The sequence below is a fragment of the Diaporthe citri genome (genome assembly GCF_014595645.1).
Source record: "Diaporthe citri strain NFHF-8-4 chromosome Unknown scaffold_6, whole genome shotgun sequence".
In the NCBI taxonomy this organism is placed as follows: Eukaryota; Fungi; Ascomycota; class Sordariomycetes; order Diaporthales; family Diaporthaceae; genus Diaporthe; species Diaporthe citri.
In genome coordinates, this window is record NW_025064851.1 from 644,265 (window position 1) to 663,120 (window position 18,856).

The window sequence follows — 18,856 nt, forward strand, 5'->3', positions numbered from 1 at the left end:
GATACAGATAATCAGCGCCTTCAAACCGACTGTGTCCTCGCTCGCATCTTGTGAAGTACTTCTCACTGAGTTCTGAATTCTGCTCATGCGGTATTAGTGTACTATCCTCAGTCTCTTCGGCACCAACGGATGGAGACAGACACGTCAGGGTTGTTGGGGTAATCCTTTTGATCGGGACTTTCTTCTGTGAGATGTTTGTGAAAGATGGAGCATTGCTCTTTTTAAGCGTGATGCCGTTCTTATCGGACATCGCCATGCTGGTCTGCTCGCTCGTAGACTGGGTATTGGGGCAACAAGGGGTGGCAGTTGGTCGCCAGCCCACGGTGTGAATCGATTCAAGACCATCCGAAGAAATCACAGAGCTGCGGGTACTACTCAGCTGAAATTCTGTAACTCACATTTGGGGTCAATCTGAACGGACTTCCTCTGGTACGATCATCCTCCCTCACGTTACACCTCGAATTCGTATCTTATCCAGTTGCACTAAGCTGTACATGGCAAAAATCATATACCAGAGCCACCGCCAACATCTCCTCACTGTCATTCATACAAGAGAGCCATAAAGATGATGTCTAGATCAGTCATGTACACGAGTTCTGGCTCTCCGAGGGCATCTTCGTTTTTTGGTTAGCAGATTCAGGCACATGTGCCAAGCCACCCAGGCTAATGATTAAGACAGGTGGTGAGTGATGATTTGGGGTATATTTATGATTCGCCGTAGCGAGACAGTAATTGTACATTGTATGGTCAATTCGTCTTCAGAATATTGCCCCTGGATCGCTGGCAGTGTTCCCACGCGCCTTTGCCTTTCCCCTCAAGAACGCCGAGCACAGCAAGCCAGTGGCAACGCTGACATTCAAGCTGTCCACAACATCAGACCCAGACAGGTTCGGGATGCTGATCTCGACGTTAGCAGCCCTCCTCAGAGCACGGGGCAATCCCTCGCCCTCACTGCCCACGAGGAGGATGCAAGGGTCCTTGAGCAGCGGGTCGTCCTTCTCCAGGTCTATGGTGTCGATCTGGGGCCGCTTGGAGTCGGACTTGGGGGGACAGGCAGCGTACACCTTCCAGCCGTTGTCCTTGGAGTTCCGCAGGAACTCCTCGACCGAGTCGACCGACAGCATGGTCAGGGCCTCGGCGGCTCCGGCCGAGGACTTCAGCACGACTGGGGTCACGGGCGCGGAGCCCTTCTTCGAGACCGCCACAGCCGTGACTCCCATGAAGCTGGCTGTCCTGAGGATGGCGCCCAGGTTCCCCGGGTCGAGCACTTGGTCCACGACCATGACGAGCGGTTTGCGCGAGCCCGCCTCGGTGCTCACGAACCCTGAGGTGCCGTTTATTTGGGCTTCCTCGTATGATTGGTGTCCCACGGCCAGCTTGAAGCCTGACCGATGCTGGTCCTCAGAGAACTCCTCCAGGGCGGTGGTTGGGAGTTGGGGCAGTGGTGAGGCTTCCAGAACGTGACCGTTATGTGGACGGCTCTCGCTCATCTTATTCAACATTGGCAGTGATGCTTCCTCAAGATATTCGACCCTGATGCCTTGGTCCCTTGCCAAGTCAGCTAGAAGTCTGTCCTTCTCCGCAGCCCTGGTGCTGCGGCCTTTGCCCCTGTAGATGTATAGCTTGTACATCTTTCGGCGGCCGGATTTCAAGGCAGCCTCCACGGCCGAAGTACCGTATAAAAATTGCGAGGCGGCCGTGGTATATGGAATTGACACTGGGCCATCATTCCTCCTTGGTTTCCACGCCTTTGCGTCGTCAGGGTCAGCTGAATCACGATCGGTGGATCTCGTCCTTTCTGAACGAAGGGGTGATCTTGGCGTCTGATCTCGCCTAGCAGAATCCAAGGGTTTTGCCCTCTGTGAACTTCTTTCAGCACGACCCGAAGACTCGAATCGACTCGTCCTTTCTGCGTCATATGACGGCCTTTGTCTTTGATCGCGCCCGAATGAGTCGGACGGCACCCGACTCTCGCGCTCTCTTCGGTTGTAACCATTGGAAGTATCGTCGAATCTCCTCTTGTCGTTCCCTTGGTCTCTCATACTTCGATCCGGCCTAGACTCTCCCCAAGGTTGTTGTTTTCGACCGCCTCGGCTTTCATGGTCGCCTGTGCTCCTTTCGAAATTTCTAGGTCGTTCACTTCTCCCAAAGTTCCGAGGTCCATCCCTCCGCGGCTCACGATCAAAGTCTCGAAGGCTCGATCGATTTCGTGTATCGCCCGACATCTGCCTCACAAAGTCGTCGTGTTGCAGGTTGCCTTCCCTGTCCCCTCCGTAGCCCGTCCCCACGCCATCAAACAGCTGTCCAGTCTGGAATTTCTTTACGAGACTCCTCCGACCCATAGGATCTCTGGGGTCAGAGAAACGGGCCCTTCTCGACTTGCGCGGCGGTCCTGGCTCTTCAGTGATGTCCTTCTTCCCCTTCCGAATCTTGTAGTTGATCGGGTTCTGCCGCGCGACTGCCCTCGCTCGCCGGCGCTCTTCAGGGCTGAGATATGGATCATCGCCAGGGCGTTGGCGGATTTCCTTGCGGGGAGATGAGCCTTGCGGTCGTGCTCTCTCGGACCGGTTGAGGCCCTGGTGGATGGCAGATAGGCGAGAGGCGCATCGCTGGGAGGAGAGGGGGAGGAGGGCGACTCGGAGCGCAGGGTTACGCCCTAACAAGGGCAGCTTTGTAACGAAGCTCATTGCATTGTTGGTGTCCTTGTACTCGAGCACTGCAGACAAAAACTTGTAGTGGTAGACAGTCCTTTCAGAGTTGAATGGGTGGTGGGGTCGATGTTCACTACTGTAGTTCCGCTGTTGTGGCTTATCCCAAATTTTTGCAGGGATCAGCTCTAGTGCAGGGATATGCCGAGTCCAGCGGCCCGCCTGGACGCACGCGGTCTCGGACGCGTCTCGCCGATTTAATCAGGCTGATTACAGACAATCTGGCCGAACGTCAACCTCATGCGACCGACCATTTTGCGCCAGACCGCCCAAACAAGCAACAAAACGAGGGTGCACAGGCTCTGACGCGTTCCCTGAAGGTATGCGACCGTCCTGGAAGTGTAATGCCTCAATTGACTGCGGAATCCCCAATTGCGACAACACTGTAGATGAATAACTCAAGATCCCGAGTCCTGCCTTGAAGAGAGAATTGCGACGATAGAGGCTGGCCACGGGCCCCCACGCCATGGAGGAGTCGCAGAACGCGGAGGAAGACTTGCTTGCCTTTCTCCAGCCGCTGACGATGCTGGATGAGTTCACATTCGAGGCGCGAACCCGTCACTTCGAAGATTCATCCGACGATGTCGATCAGGAGCCAATCCCTGGCCCAGCGCCGCCCGTTCCCATGGCTCCCATGGCTCCCACGGCCCCTGTGGCCCCTATGGCACCCATGAATCCGATAGACCCAATAGACCCGGCGGCGCCTGTGGCCCCTGAGCCACCGATGGTAGAACCCAACGGGGCTGCGAGCTTACCACCGCCCGAGACAAATGGGCACGAGGAGGACAAGACCGCAATCGAGCAGGACGATGATGCGATAGAATACGAGACACCGAAAGTCACCCGCAAGAGCCCGGCGAAACGTTCAATCAGGAGCCGCGCAACGCCCAAGGCAAGAGAAGGCGGGGACGAGTCGTCACACGACAGTGCCGCAGAACTTCTGAAGAGGTTCGGCACTTCCTCGGCCAAGAAGCGAGTCGAGGCCAAGCCAGACCCCGAGAGTGGTCCCGAAGCCAATGGTGGAAGCCCAGTGAAAACCGGGAAGAGGAAGACGAGGACGGCCACCGTGGAGTCTGCGGTCTTTGAGGCAGAATCGTCACCTGACCCTTGGAAGTTCGAGGTGGTCATCAAGCCTTTGCGGCCTGCAGAAGCTCAGGAGTACACCAAAGTGCCACCGGGTGACGAGATTTACCGCGTGTTGGAGGTTATCAAGACGGATGTTCCTGGCGAAGCGTGGCTTTCAGTGGAATTTGAGGACGGCCGTGTAGATCAGGTAAGCCGCAGCTATAGAACAGGTTCTTCCCGCTTTAAACACAGACTGCCTCGCTTGACACCATTTTCCTCCCGTCTTTGCAACGAAGTGTTTGGCAACGAACCAAGTGGAAAGCTGCCACTTGTCACTTGCTGCCCGTCTCCTTGGACTTCACTTCCTTCCTCTTCTTCACTGCAACAACATCGTTTCCTAGTATCTTTCCACAGTTGTCCTCAACAGGCGCCTGCCAGCTGCGATCCACCACTCCCGGGCAGCCCAGTCACAACACTGCAACCTTTCCCTAAACACCAAACATCAAGCAGAGCACAAGCTTGAGGTTCGGGATTGCTTATCAGTCGTTGCCTTCCTACCATCTTGGACTGTGCCGCAATAACTTCCACTGTCCGTGAGCCTGTTGCCTTCGCAGTTGCGCAGTGCATCGAACCACGGCACTGCAGCTTTTGTCGAGCGGAACCGGTATGTGAAGTTGACCAAGTTCTTCAAGTCCTTCACATGCACTCGGCTGTTTTACATCTCCCTGGCGAAGCTCATATCGCGTTGCAATCTTCATCTGAACTTCCCAATCTCGCAGCAGCGCCCAAGTCTGCCCTTGCCTGTTTTACCCGGCACAGTCAACACTTACATCCAAGCCTTTCGTGCACAACACTTGGCACCCTCTTTCGCACTCAAGACCATTCTCACTTCTCTCATCATCTCCGGGAACACCTCCCCGACGGCGCCTCTTCATCCACTGAGATCTGTTTGCGACAAACACATTCGTCCCTTTTCTTTTCCGTTGGGACCCACCGACCCGTCGCGTCCTGACGACCAACTTTTCCATCTTACTGCAATCGCTGAGCTAACATGAACCCGCTCAGGTGGCTTTAGACCAGCTTTCGAGCTATCCGAACGGGCGTCAGGCTCTCGCATACTTCAGAAAGCCACAAACCATGGATTCGGATCCGGACGATTACCAGAACATTGGCTACACACGTCCTTCAAAGAAGCGCAAAGCTATTACCCAGGACCCTGACTACGAGGGCAACATGGATGTTGATGAGGATGACGCCATGATGGATGACTTGGACGACATTGACGAGGACGATGATTACCCAGTTCATCCCGGCCACCACCGCATGAAGCAGAAGATGCGGAACTTAGGTCCCTCTTCTCGGACACGCGGCAGTGACCGAAACCGGCAGTTGCAGCCTCCGCCCGACTACGCTGTAGACGACTACCAGTCTGAAGATCAATCAGACCGAAAGCGCAGGAGCAAACGAAGCTTGCGAAAGAATGCTGGGGCTTTTCGATCCAAGACATTGTCTTCGCAGTTTGAGGACGACATTGACGAGCTCCAGAACGAGGACGAGTTCATAGTCAAGTCAGACCTCGTGCCTGAGAGAAAGTCTCGAAGACGTGGTGGTAATGCTCGCCTCCGTCGTGGCAGAGCCTCTATCTTTGCCAACCGATGATGACGACATCGCTTTTGAGCCACCTGTCCGACGTTCAGACAGAAAGAACAAAACCAGTGTGGTGATGGCGGAGCTCGGATGGGAGGATGAGACTTACGCCCCGGAGGATGACAAGATCCCAGCAGCACCAAAGGCATCTGGAGCCAAAGAAACCTTTGCTTCGACCCCAGACGGCCCATTTAAACAATCGCACTGCACCACGTGCGATACCTGCGGCAACGGTGTCATCGCGCCTAACAAGGGCATCATGATCTATTGCCAGGGCTGTGCAATGGCCTACCATAAAACCTGTCTTGGGTTCCGCAGCACTCGAGACCATCTGGTGACGAAAGTTGGGCCGGATCAGTTCGTCCTCCAGTGCAGACACTGCATTGGTGTCCGCAAGAAGAAAGATTTCCGCGCTCCAAGCCTCGAAGTCTGTCAAGTCTGCCGGGACAAGGGCCAGGCATGCGACGCTTTCGCTCCCAAGCGGTCGGCTTTGCAAGAGCAGAGCTGCGCGAGGAGAATGACGGACAAGATCCCATTGTCCCTATAGACCCGAAACTGATCAACAACGCTGCCAACGTCCTTTTCCGGTGCATCACATGCCACTGTGCCTACCACTTCGAGCACCTTCCCCCGTCTCACAACCATAGAATGGTTGGAGGCGATATTCGAGCCGATCGATTGGCCAAGTATTCAGTCCACTGGAAATGCAGAAACTGCCTGGACATGACGCGCAAGATCGACACCCTTGTAGCTTGGCGGCCTACGGACCGTGATGCCTACCTTCCAGGTCAGACCACTCTGGACGTGATTGAAGACGCCAAGGAGTACCTCGTCAAGTACGAGTCTCAGTCTTACGCTCATTGCGAGTGGAAGCCAGGCCCTTGGGTTTTTGGAGTGACGAATGGCGTGATGCGCAACGCATTCCCCAAGCGCAACGACGGTGCAAACTTGCTGCCGAAGTTCGACGAGAAGGACGCGATTCCCGAGGAGTATCTTCTTTCAGACGTTGTTCTGGACGTGAGATACAAGGGCACATTCAAGTTCGAGTCGAAGAAGGCAGATCTGGACAAGGTCTTTATGATAGATGAAGCCATGATCAAGTTTGAAGGCCTGGACTATGTTGACGCTGTTTGGGATGCGCCCCCCGACCATGACTCCGGCCTTCGCTGGGACGCTTTTCTCTCTGCGTACAACGAGTTCCTCAATGGCAAGCACTTCAAGTCTGAACCAGCGAGCAGCATCAAGGAACGTCTTCGAAAGTTCCGGGACATGGATTTCAGCAAGGGTCTCGCTTTCAAGGACGACCCGCCCAGTTCAGAGCCTCGTTTCAACGGCTTTTTGAGGGAGGGCAATACTCTCATGAAGTATCAAGTCCAGGGACTCAACTGGATCCTGAGTAGCTTCCATCAGGAGCGGAGCGCCGTCTTAGCAGACGAAATGGGGTTGGGAAAGACCATCCAGGTCATCGCCTTGATGGCTTCCGTCAGCCTGCAGTCTCCTCGGGCCTGGCCCTGGCTTGTGGTTGTTCCCAACTCGACCTGCCCCAATTGGCGGAGGGAAATCAAGAAGTGGGCCCCGGACATGCGCGTGGTTTGTTACCATGGTGGTAAGGAGCCGCAGCGTCTGGCATATCAATACGAGCTGTTCCCCAATGGCTCAAAGGACATGAAAGCCCACGTCGTAATCATGTCATACGACTCTGCCCAGGATGATCACACCAGGAGTCTCTTTAGAAGTGTCCAGTGGGTTGGCATGATTGTTGATGAGGGTCAACGGCTCAAGAACGACGCGAATTTGCTGTACGGCGCGCTTCGTTCCATGAGGGTCCCTTGGCGGCTGCTCCTCACCGGCACGCCGCTTCAGAATAACAAGCGTGAACTCTTCAACCTCCTCCAATTCATCGACCCGTCGAAGAATGCGGAACGCCTTGACGAGCAGTTCGCCGAGCTTACGAAAGACAACATTACGGAGCTTCACGAGATGATCAAGCCTTACTTCCTGCGGCGCACCAAGGCTACGGTGCTGAAGTTCCTGCCGCCGATGGCGCAGATCATCTTGCCGGTCTCCATGTCAGTTGTCCAGGAGAAGCTTTGCAAGTCGATCATGGAAAGGAATCCCGAGCTCATTCGCGCAATATTTGCGAATACGAAGCTCAAATCCAACGAGCGGAGCAGTCTGAACAACATCCTCATGCAGCTGCGGAAGTGTCTCGGCCACCCGTTTCTGTACAGTGGAGCTGTCGAAGACAAGAATGTGGACGAGAAGACGATGCACCGCAACCTCGTTGAGGCTTCTGCTAAATTTGTTCTTCTAGAGCAAATGCTCCCTCGGCTCCAGGAGCATGGCCACCGCGTGCTTATTTTCAGCCAGTTCCTTGGCATGCTGGACATTGTGGAGGACTTCCTCACTGGTATAGGCTTCAAGTACCACCGCCTTGACGGAAATGTCACGAGCCTCGAGAGACAAAAGCGCATCGACTCATTCAATGAGCCAGGTTCCGAGTACTTCGCTTTCCTCCTGTCGACCCGTGCAGGAGGTGTGGGAATCAACTTGGCGACTGCGGACACAGTCATCATTCTTGACCCCGACTTTAACCCACACCAAGACCTGCAGGCTCTGTCTCGAGCCCATCGCATTGGCCAGAAGAACAAAGTTCTTTGCTTCCAGCTGATGACGAAGGGCAGCGTCGAGGAGAAGATTATGCAGATTGGGCGTAAGAAAATGGCCCTTGACCATGCGTTGGTCGAGAGTATGGATGCCAAAAACGAAAACAACGCAGAGGTCGGAGAGGACCTCGAGTCCATCTTGAAGCATGGCGCAGAGGCTCTTTTCAACGACGGTGAAAAGGAGCACATCAAATACGATGCGGCTGCCATCGAGAAGCTGCTGGATAGATCTGCGATCAAACCGACACTAGCGGCTGACGATGAGGATGATGCAACCAAGAGACCTCAATTTTCATATGCTCGCGTCTGGCAAAATGATTCTGGGGATTTAGCGAATGAGTTGCAGGTGGAAGAAAACCCGGAGGTTCCCATGAGTGTATGGGACGAGATTCTCAAGCAACGAGAGGACGAGGCAAAGAGAAGGGCCGAGCTCAACAAGGAGGTGCTTGGTCGCGGTGGTAGACGACGCCAGGTAAGCCGGTTGCAGAAGTCAAATACATTTCACCAGTGACTAACTCCCTCCAGGCTGTCAAATACGCTGGCGAGGCCGTCGATGGCCTTGAGGACCAGCCAGTTGGAGGCATTGCTGAGACGAAGCTGCCTTCTGAGGTTGACGAGGATTTCATTAGCACTGATTCCTCTGACAGTGATTCTGAAAACGGTAATGTTGATTCTGGTACGAACTCACAGGGACAGGCAAAGAAAGGTACAGCACGCTCTCGAAAGACTCCAAAGAAGCAAACCCCAAAGAAGCAGTCTAACAAGAACAACCCTCAGCCTTCTCCATCGAAGCGATCTACCCCCAGAAAGCCCCAGACGCCCAAGAACACCGTCACACCCCGAAAGGGCCAGACACCCCGAAGCACAAAGACCCAGTCCCAGCGAAGAGGCCGCGCGGGCGCCCTAGGAAACACGTCGACGGCCAAGTCAGAGAGCGCAAAGGAGGCGGCGGCGACGCCCACCAAAATCAAGGGCAAAGGCCAGGACAAGGCCACCCAACCCGAGGAGGAGGACAGTCAGGGAGAGGACGTGGAGGAGGGCAGCCAGGGCGAGCCTCAACCGGCGGATACAGAGACTTCATCAATGCAGCCCCGCCCGTCTCCTCAGCCTTCAGCGGACCAGGGCCTCAGTACGCAAATGCCTGGCCAGGGCGAGGTCAAACAGTCCAGCAACCGCAGCAGCCCGGACCCCATGGTGACTTCGCGCGACAATACCCCCAGGCACAGCTCCCTCACACCCCTATCCCGTACCCCATCCCCAATTACGGAGCCAGCCTAGTCCAGCACGGGAACTATGGGCAGTACGGCGCCACCTACGGAGCAGTGAGACCCGGATTAGTTCCAGGGAATACTAACTTGCAGAACATCAACGGTGGGGCTGCGCACCGGCCTCAAGGTATGCATCCTACTTATTACTTACTAGTCCCGAAGAGATTCTGACCCCTCTCAGTACCTCCTCTGCCCACAGTACGATCCTCATCCATAGGTCCTGTGAGATCTAATGGGACAAGCTCGGGCTCATCAATGTCTCGAACACAATGTAAGAACTGTCATCTCTTTCATGAACAGGGCCGGGCATGCCCCAATCTCAAAACAGAGATTCAGTTACGACTAGCGCTTGACGACGTCAAGTCGCTCTCTGGCGGCGATCCCGTTAGAGTTCAACAGAATAGAGAGATTCTGCAGAACCTTTTGAAAGCGAAACGACAGGGTTCAGCAGGAGAGATTGCTGGCTCCGCTGCTCAGCCTAGTCCGCAACCACAACTACTGCCTTTCTCTGCCGCACCCCAATCAACCCAACCACCGCAGCAACCACCGCAGCAAGAGCAAGCTCGACTTGTTGCACCACCGCAATCTGAAGAAGATTCTTCTGGGTCTGACGATTCGACGTCAGAGGAAGAGTCCGAGTCCGAGTCGGAGGAGGAAGTGGGATCCGGACCCAATGTGGGCTCTGAGCAACAAGGCGACGAATAGACCGTCGAATGGCTGGTTCATCTGCGAAACCGGCACGCAGAGAAACTTCTCTGTGCATGTCAAAGCCCTTTTCACTCTGCTGACCAGCCCTCCGGACAAGCTCGTCCTTGTTCCCCTTTCTATCGGCCAGGCCTGATAGATACTTTGATTGGACTGTTTGACTGATTAGGCAAATACAATTTTGGAAGCCATTTGGCATTGTTTCCCCTTCTTTCTGACTAGTGAACGACAGTTTCGGGTTGTTGCCTGCTGTCTCTGCTGACTGAATCCCAGAGATGGACAGCAATCACGTGAGGGAGTACAACAACATGCTGCGGGTATCCGTGGATGCATACAACCTTATTTGACGTCCTCCGTTTGCTCAGGACAAGTGACCCTAGCAGGATGATGTTAAAAGGACCTCAAACGCTCTCCCTCATCAGGGGCTTCTTCGGCAATGTCCAGAGTCCTCTTGTTCCAACTGTTCTTGATATTCTTGCATGGGTCTTAGAGAAGAACCCCGGCCGCCTTTGTCCTCCTCTCACTGTGCTCTGCTACTCGAACTATTGAGTGCTGCAGGGTATAAAGTAGGTGCTGCCAGAGACCTGCCTCCGTTTGCACCCACCCCCTTTATCAGACCGCCATCCCCTGGAGTGTCCCATCAGTCCACTTCGATCTCGCCATGGAAGCCCATACTGGCCACAATCCTTCTGGCCTGCGTCCTTCTCCGAACACTCCCTCCGACGTGAGCTGCTCCTCAGGGCCTTGTTCTGTGGTCTCAACTCGTGAAACCTCCCCAGCCTCATCGACGCACTACCCCCTGGAGGCGACGTCCGCAGCCCGGGATTTGTTCATATCGTGCCCTGACCATCACGTCGTCGCCGCCGAGCTCCCCTCATCCGGCTGGGATTTGTCCAGACCGCGGTCTGATATGTTCAGACCGTGCCCGGATATGTCCAGACCGCGGCCCGGTCTGCGTGCCGAGTTTCCCTCGCCCCTAGAAATGAACCCCAATCCGTTTCAATCCGTCAATGACCGGCGAAGCAAACTGGCTGTCGACAACCCTCGGGCTAGTCACACTCCTTCTGGCACCACAGCTGACGGCAGCAACGTCCGTGACCATCTCAAGTCCACGTCCGTCAGCCAACCTATCGCACCAATCGCTCTTCTTCATCCCTCGTCCGTACTTCCCCCCTCGTCCACGATCCCTCGTGGCCTCTCTGCTTCCAACTGGCGTACCTCGCACGCGAGTTTTGACAGTCAGATTACGCCATCACCCACCACCTCGTCAGTAGAAACCTCTTGTGCTTCTCGCAATATCCAAACCAATCCCCTTGCGACCACGAGCGGTGCCAACCTTTTCTGCTCGCCGACCGCGAACGTCGATTCCAGAAACAGCAACAGTCTTCTGGGCCACAACAGCTACGTCTCGGTCGCAGGTCTCAGTAGCAGCAGGCCATTCTCTACCCACCACCACGACACACACCACTTCGACCTCCAAAAGTCTGACAGGAACATCGCGAAGATGCATCCACAGACTGGTAAGATCATTGCCGACGCGGACATGGACCACGCCATGTCTTACTGCTTCGACCGCGGCGGCGGCCAGTACACCCGTCTCGTGCCGGTCGACATGCTGCCGGTAGACCTTAAGAACATCCCGCGCCGTGTCGAGACCGACGAGGGCATGATCGTCCTTCCCGTGCCCCGCCAGCCTGGTCCCGATGGCCAGCTGGCGGATATCCAGCTCGAGGCCCAGCCTGTCGTCACTGTAAGTTGTTCCGTTCCGATCACGATTCGTTGTGTCTGAGATGTGGGTGACGACCATGGACATGTAACTTGGGAGAGAGTGGTGACTTGCTTGCTTGCCTGTACTTACATGCTGTTTCTGGATATTGACCACTGGGGGAACACTTGAACTAACCCAAGGATGCGCACCACAGCCACCTTCCAGCCCCAACGGCGTCGCGACCGACAACATCCAGGTAAGCAGGAAGCAAGCAAGCCACTCTCGTCATACCCAATACATGTCCCTGGGACCGCCCGCCCCCGAAACCCATGATGCCGACCGTGTGAACCGCACATGAGTGTTCAGATGACTGACATATCATGACCTCATGTGACAGTCTCGCATTGACTCGATTATCAACGCCTCTCCCGGCCCCGGCGGCAGCAACTCTCTCGTCCTTGCCACTCGCGGTTTCGACGGTACCACCCCGACTCGCGCCCTCCAGCACCACGGCGGTGGCGGCGCCGGCAGCAGCGCCCGCCGGGAGAAAATCTATTGCGACAAATGGATCCATGACGGAACCTGTGCTTTTACCCAGCAGGGATGCAAGTACAAGCACGAGATGCCGCACGATCGTGAGACCCAGGAGAAGCTGGGTCTCTTCCACGGATACCCGGCCTGGTGGAAGAAGCAGGCTCTCGACCAGCAGCGTCCGCTGGCGATCGACGATCGCCCTGTTAACCTCAGTGCCGGCCGCGCCGGCTTCTCTGCCCTCGGCGCGAGTGCCAGTATGGGAAGTGGTCTGAGCACCGCTGTGGTTTCGTCCAACTGGCGTGCGGGTCCCGGCCCCGTGGGTGAGTCTGGTGTCCAGGCCAGTCCTACTTCTCCGTCCCCGACTACCGGAGGAAGCGGCAGTGTCCTTGGTCGCGGAGGCAGTGTCGGCTTCGGCGGCAGCGGTCGTGGCAACGCGCGCCAACCTCGCACGTTCGGTGAGTAATAGAAGCATTCTCCTGTTCCCTCCTCCCAAGCAGACCCCGCAGCACTCTCCGCGCCATCACGAGGTTGAAACTCCCGCCACTGGAGCTTGTCGCTGACCTGTCATCCCGCAGCCTCTTTCCAGCCGGCCACCTACGGCCCAATCGCACCCCCGTCTCGCGCCGGCGGCAGCGGCAGCGGCTCCGGCTCCGGTTCCGCGACTGCGGCCACCCGCAGCACCCGGGCTCTGACTGTCTCGTCCGCGGCCAGCACCGGCAACGAGGACGGTGCCGCCGCCGGCGGCGCCCCGTACAACCACCACACCCACCAGCAGCAGCGTTCCTCCGGCTTCGACTCCGGCAACCCGTTCGCGCCGCTGGGCGACCTGAACCAGTCGGGCAGGGCCGCCAGGGCCCGCCGCGACGAAAGCAGCAGCGCTGACACCACCGCGGACGGCGACGAGGAGCAGCGCGGTGCCCCTCTGTGAGCTTGTTCGCCTTTCGCCAGTACGAGTTCGCCTTGTGCCTTTTCGCATTTTGCCTTTCCGACTGGACCTCTCTCGGGTGCCTCGCCGTTTGTGACTCTCGTGTCGCTGCTTTTCCGCCCCTTTCCTCAAGAAGAGCTCGATCAGCACCTTGCGTGGTCTTTGCCTTGCGTGGCCTCTTGTCTCGCGCTTGGCTGGAGCCTTTGGGATTCGGAAGGGAGTGAGGACGGAGCAGGGTTGCGTTTCCTCATGGCTTGGGCGCGCTTCTTGTGTCTGCCTCTGCTGAAGCGTTTGGCAAGCTCCGGATGGATCAGGCTGACGGACACGACTGGCTGATTTGGTGTTTACGGACGGATTGATGGATTGATGATGCTGACGAACGATGATGGACCCGCCGGCCGCCTGGTTTGATGGATTGATTCACTGGATTTTTTCACTTTCATTTGTGTTGTTGTTCCACCCCTTCGCTTTTCGTTGGATTTGAGAGGATCAGGGATCGGAGTGAAGGGATCGAGGGGTTGTTTTTCTGTGGTTGAGCCGAGCCGAGGGGTGAATTCTAGGGGATTGAGTTGAAGGAAAATCGTTTGCGTTGCGTTTCCGGGGCTCTCGAGACAAACAGAGCCTCTTTTTCCCCGTCCTTGAGTGCCGCATCTGGTAGCAAGGCTTCCGTGTAATATAGAAAAAAACGGCGAGGTTCCTCCAGCAATGGAGTTGACGGCATCGGCGGCGTCATCCAAGAACACCAGGTCCATCATCACAGAAAGTTTTAGGCGTGCGGTGTTTGGTCTTTTTACATTCATTCGGTTTGACCATCACAGGCCTGTCTATAGTGAAGTGGTTATACCTCAATCAACCAGCTATAGTGAAATGGCACGCACGCCACCACCAACGAGTCTTTCTAAATGGTTCGTGATCTACAAAACGTGCCTCACAACCACCGCACGCTCCAAGTAGGCTTACCCTTCCTGAAAGGCACGACCTCGATGCCCTCACCCTTGATACTCTCCACCACAACCTCGTCCTTCTTCTCCACCACGATCCTCTCCTTGGGCTCCTCAACCCCGTAGAAACCCCGCCCGAACCCGCCCAGGAAGCCCTCCAGCAGCTCCTGCGTGACCTGAGCCTCCTCGATGTCCCCCCTGGCGACGGCCTCCTCCAGGGCCGTGAGGACGTATGCGACGGCGTAGGGCTGCGTGAAGACGCCTGCCGCGGTGTTGCCCTTGCCCTTCTTGGCGCTGATGTCGTGCGGCGCCGAGTCGGTGCCTAGGAAGAACTTGCCCTTGCTGGTGACGGCGGCCCGGAGGAGGGCGAGGCGGTCGTTTGGCATCTGGGCGCGAGTGTGTCAGTCACGATGGCGCGGTGGCGGATGGGGGAGGAAAGGCTGCGGGTGGAAGCATTTTTATTTACCTTTGCGACTGGCTTGCAGTAATGGAACTGTTGTTCGTGGCTCGTTAGTAAAATTGGGCGGAATAAAGAGGGTGTGACATGACGACGCCAGCCGTCGTGCATAACTTACCACATCCCCTGCCCAATCATCGACGATCAAGAACCTATAATTCAAGAGAGTCAGTGCTAGTCCTCCATCGCTCCGTACCGGGGCCGGATGAAAAGGATCCTGCTCACAGGTGGTGGGCTGTGATGGTCCCGACCACGGTGTCACCACACGCCTCGACAGCCTTGACAGCATCAGCAGTCGTGCAGTGTTCCAGGACGATCTTGAGTTTCGGGAACTTCGTGTGGATCGCCTTGAGGGTCGGCAGGAAGCTCGACTCGGCATTCATGATGGTGATGTTCTTCTTGTGGTCGCTGGCGCATTCACCATGGATGTTCTAGGCATTACTGGGGTCAGTGTTTCGATGCCAACGGGATCTGATCACTGAGTTGGAACGTCCTCCGGGGTTTCTGTATCTTCAAAATCACGGAACGCATCTAGCTGGAAATCTGAGGGATGAAAATCAAACACTTGCGCAGTCTCAGACCGTTGTAGTCTTAATCTGAACTGCGTCATTGTCTCCCAGTGAAGGGTGCATGACTCCGTGTCCAAATGAAATGGTCTCATCATCGACTGCAGAGGAGTAACAGGTACGGAAGGGCTGTAGAAGCACTCGGAGCCACCCGCTTCCCCTGTTTTCTGGTCGCCATGGAGGAGCATGCAGGGATGGAAAACCAAGGAGCTTACCAAGATGAGGCCCTCCTCTTCCATAGCCGCGAACACGGGGTAGAACTGCTGGTAGTCCGTCACGCCAGACTCCGAGTTCGTCGTCAGACCCGCCGGGTAGCTCTTGATGCCTGCGATTCCGGCCTTCTTGGCCTCGCGGACCACCTCGGGCGTGATGGAGGGGTGGAGGTAGAGGGTCATAAGGTAGGTGACAGTGGGATCCACTTTAAGCAGGCGCCGCTTGTACTCCAGGGCCATCTGGACGTTGGTGACGGGAGGGACGAGGTTGGGCATCACGTATGCCACGCTGCAGTCGGGAGCCTTTTGTGTGAGCCGATGAACTGTGACGGCCTACGTTGGGCGTGGGAGATGCCTACTTGACGCCGCCCTGCCGTATTGTGGGCACGACGGCAGCAGACATGGGGCCATCTCGAACGTGGACGTGGAAGTCTGCTGCTGCTGGCAGCTCGTACTTGTCTGGGAGAGGCATGTCGGTGGAGATCTATGAGATGGTCAGTCGAAGGATTATCGGGATGCAATGGAGTTGAACCTCAACCGCTGTTCTTTTCTCGTCTCCCCAGGATCAATTGGGACGGATCTTACGTTGTGTCAAACTATCACTACAGTATAGCAAAGCAAAGCAGTCTCATTAAAGCAATCTGAAATGTCAAACCTAAATGAGCGTGAGAAGGAGAAAAGCCCACCTTTTAACACCCCTGCAAACCGGCATGAGAAGGAAAATCTGGAGCCAGTTCAAGAGTGAGGTCTCTCTTCCCCACACACGACTGACACGGCGCAGTAGGAGGCTAGCCCAGGATGCTCAAATGGGGGCCCCTGCAAGGTCGGAAGAAGCTTGGGCCACCGCCTTGGCGGGGTCCCTTTGGGAATCTGGAAGGTACGTATCTCCCACCCTACCTGCCCACCTGCCTGCACCTCGACTGCGATTGTGATGCGTGGGGAAGCGTCGCTGACGGTGTTGATAATCGTCTACCTAGCGCCTCGCAGCTGCAACGCGTCTACACGACAGCCTTTTCTCCCAATTATTTCCTGCCAATTCTCACTCCGACCATTCCTTAGGCTGCCACCAAGCACTGAACACATAATGCTTCCCGAGAGCCTGCAGTCTTCTTGCTGATCTTTTCACTTGTCCGCTGCGGCGGTACTGATTAGGAAGGGAGCCTCGTCTGCCCACCATCGTCATCGTCATCATCACCACCAACACCACCTGCGACAGCTTATCCAGCGTACTTGCAGCTGTCGCCCTCGTCTGCTGCCTCTCTCCTCCAAAGATACCCACCACATCCGCATCCTCAACTCACCATGGACAACGCCGTGTCTGTCCTCTTGGGATTTCCTCCACCCCAGCCGTTTGCGACAGACGACGACTACGATATTGCTGTCAACTCCCACCTGCAACAAATAGACCATCTCTTTAGCAAGGAGACTGCTACCATTGCACGGCATGGCATCGAAATTCTCCAGGTGCGTCCCCATACTCTTGCCACTCATGAAGTGCATCGAACTGACTCTTTCCCTTGTAGCTATTAGATCCAGCTGTCAACAGCATTTCCTATCTCGCCGTCTTCAACACCCTCTCCGAAACCACATCCTTCCCACCCGAGGCGAGATTGCAGGCCCTAGTCACATTTCTTTTGACCTTCGATGCCAGGCAGATCCGGTATGTGGGAAACCACCTCACAACATGGCTGGACAAGGTGGCATCAGGCACACTTCTGCCGGTAAGCTCCCCCATGCCCCGCGTTGCACCTCCTCTCTAACATCGCCTGCCTTCAGCACGATCTCGCAGTCGAAGTTCTAGCCACGGCCATCCTCCGGCTCGATCCTAGCGGAGCGATGCTGACGTCCCATCACCTATCCCTTGTGCGACTAGCCTATGACAACAATGTCCCCGAGCCAGCCTTCCAAGTCACGGACAAACAAATCGTCTACTTTCCCGGCATGTCTCGAGATCAGGGCTCCGGAAATCGGACAGATGTAGCAATTCAGAAGCCACTCTGCGATCTGAGCCTCCCCCCAACGGGCTACATCATGGTGGAGACAGGCCTCACCACTGCGGTTACAGTTGACCAAGTCCTGCAGTACGACCTCACATGCGGCCTGCTATACTGCTCCAAGCGGCAGTGGGTAAAGGCGCGTACGGCGTTCGAGCGAGTCATCACGCACCCCACACGCGATGGCGGAGTCAGCAAGATCATGACGGAAGCCTTCAATAAATGGGTTCTCGTCAGCCTTCTCGTGAACGGACGCACCCCGACCGTGCCTGCCACCACCGGTTCAAACGCCAGCAAGACGTGCGAGACAACGGCAAAGCCCTACTTGTCCATCGCGGCTCACTTCGACACTATGGTTGCTGCGTCCCTCAAAGCATTGGTCGAGGCCAACTCTGCCGTGTGGGCGAACGACAGAAACACGGGACTGGTCCAGGAGGTCCTGGCCGCACACCAGAAGTGGCAGATCATTGACCTGAGGAGGATCTACGCCAAGGTGTCGCTAGCTGAGCTCCGCCAACAGACCTGCAGTGCCGAGACAGGCGACCTTCTGCCCAGCGATAACGACGTGGAGACGCTGGTCCAAGGCATGATCAGCTCCGGCATGCTAAACGGCGTTATCGAGAAGCCGGCCGGCAAGCCTCCATATCTTAAATATCTCTCCGAGTCGGGCGACCTGTCCGAGAAGCAGTACCAGCGCGAGATCGCCGCCATCTTCGTCAGGATGAAGGACCTGGAGGCCATCTACAAGGCGACCAGCGCGCGCCTGGCCACCAACCCGTTCTATGTCAAACAGCATATCAGGGAGTCGCAGCGCGAGAAGGAGCTGGGCCACAACAAGTCGTCGGCGTTCGAGGCCACCGTCGACGATGAGGATCTCATGACGGGTGTTTCCGAAGGCGGTGCGTTGTAGTCGAACGCGCCCTCCGGTGAAGGCATGCATGGAGTCTAGGAGGCAACAACTACATCGGACCGCCGTCGAGGGGAAGGTCATTCGTCGACTGCGGCAACGTGGAAAAATCTCTTCTCGGTCGACGGTGGTCGGTGCGAGGCACACAGTAGTCAGTGGTAGCCGGCGAAGAAGTCCGCATTGAATATCGACTGCTGTCGAGGCAGTCCCAGCAGCTTTGTTGGACAGCCGGACGGTCAGAAAGTTTTTAGTTGGTCGTGGCCATCGTTGTAGGCGTAGACATGACCCCATCAGAGCTGTTACGACCAGGCCATCTGGGAGGCTCCGGCTCAATAGTTAACAAATACAAAAAGCAAACACATCACATTTCTAAACACGAATCATCCAACTTCCATTTGGTCACCAAGAAAGATTCGCGTGACCTATGCTGAGTGTGGCATTTCTTCCTACCTCCCGTAGATATACCTTACCTAGGCCATCGGCCGTTTCGTATCTTCCACTCCCATACCACAAAAACCGAACATGGCCATGGTAGTAGTGTTCATTTTACTTT

General features: G+C 56.0%; 7 protein-coding genes across 7 annotated transcripts; 5 read left to right on the forward strand and 2 right to left on the reverse strand.

Moving 5' to 3' along the window:
• Positions 1–758: 758 nt before the first annotated feature.
• INS49_012200 (uncharacterized protein) lies at positions 759–2,687 on the reverse strand (the record flags this gene model as incomplete). The annotated part of the gene is made up of 3 exons (XM_043172905.1): positions 759–1,748; positions 2,045–2,127; positions 2,180–2,687. The coding sequence occupies 3 exons, from the start codon at positions 2,685–2,687 to the stop codon at positions 759–761; spliced, it is 1,581 nt and encodes a 526-aa protein (XP_043022202.1).
• A 487-nt stretch (positions 2,688–3,174) lies between these two features.
• On the forward strand, positions 3,175–5,432 carry INS49_012201 (uncharacterized protein; the record flags this gene model as incomplete). Its single annotated transcript, XM_043172906.1, has 2 exons — positions 3,175–3,981; positions 4,839–5,432. The coding sequence occupies 2 exons, from the start codon at positions 3,175–3,177 to the stop codon at positions 5,430–5,432; spliced, it is 1,401 nt and encodes a 466-aa protein (XP_043022203.1).
• Positions 5,433–5,496: 64 nt separating this feature from the next.
• Positions 5,497–5,967, forward strand: INS49_012202 (uncharacterized protein; the record flags this gene model as incomplete). Its single annotated transcript, XM_043172907.1, has 1 exon — positions 5,497–5,967. The coding sequence occupies one exon, from the start codon at positions 5,497–5,499 to the stop codon at positions 5,965–5,967; it is 471 nt and encodes a 156-aa protein (XP_043022204.1).
• Positions 5,968–6,143: 176 nt separating this feature from the next.
• Positions 6,144–10,059, forward strand: INS49_012203 (uncharacterized protein; the record flags this gene model as incomplete). Its single annotated transcript, XM_043172908.1, has 5 exons — positions 6,144–8,558; positions 8,612–9,280; positions 9,307–9,408; positions 9,448–9,481; positions 9,683–10,059. 5 exons carry the CDS (start codon positions 6,144–6,146, stop codon positions 10,057–10,059), a joined length of 3,597 nt encoding a protein of 1,198 aa, XP_043022205.1.
• Positions 10,060–11,563: 1,504 nt separating this feature from the next.
• Positions 11,564–13,229, forward strand: INS49_012204 (uncharacterized protein; the record flags this gene model as incomplete). The annotated part of the gene is made up of 4 exons (XM_043172909.1): positions 11,564–11,809; positions 11,982–12,023; positions 12,165–12,756; positions 12,877–13,229. 4 exons carry the CDS (start codon positions 11,564–11,566, stop codon positions 13,227–13,229), a joined length of 1,233 nt encoding a protein of 410 aa, XP_043022206.1.
• Positions 13,230–14,154: 925 nt separating this feature from the next.
• On the reverse strand, positions 14,155–15,874 carry INS49_012205 (uncharacterized protein; the record flags this gene model as incomplete). The annotated part of the gene is made up of 6 exons (XM_043172910.1): positions 14,155–14,553; positions 14,634–14,660; positions 14,743–14,776; positions 14,850–15,055; positions 15,406–15,691; positions 15,762–15,874. 6 exons carry the CDS (start codon positions 15,872–15,874, stop codon positions 14,155–14,157), a joined length of 1,065 nt encoding a protein of 354 aa, XP_043022207.1.
• An 830-nt stretch (positions 15,875–16,704) lies between these two features.
• Positions 16,705–18,306, forward strand: INS49_012206 (uncharacterized protein; the record flags this gene model as incomplete). The annotated part of the gene is made up of 3 exons (XM_043172911.1): positions 16,705–16,866; positions 16,926–17,123; positions 17,179–18,306. The coding sequence occupies 3 exons, from the start codon at positions 16,705–16,707 to the stop codon at positions 18,304–18,306; spliced, it is 1,488 nt and encodes a 495-aa protein (XP_043022208.1).
• Positions 18,307–18,856: the final 550 nt, after the last annotated feature.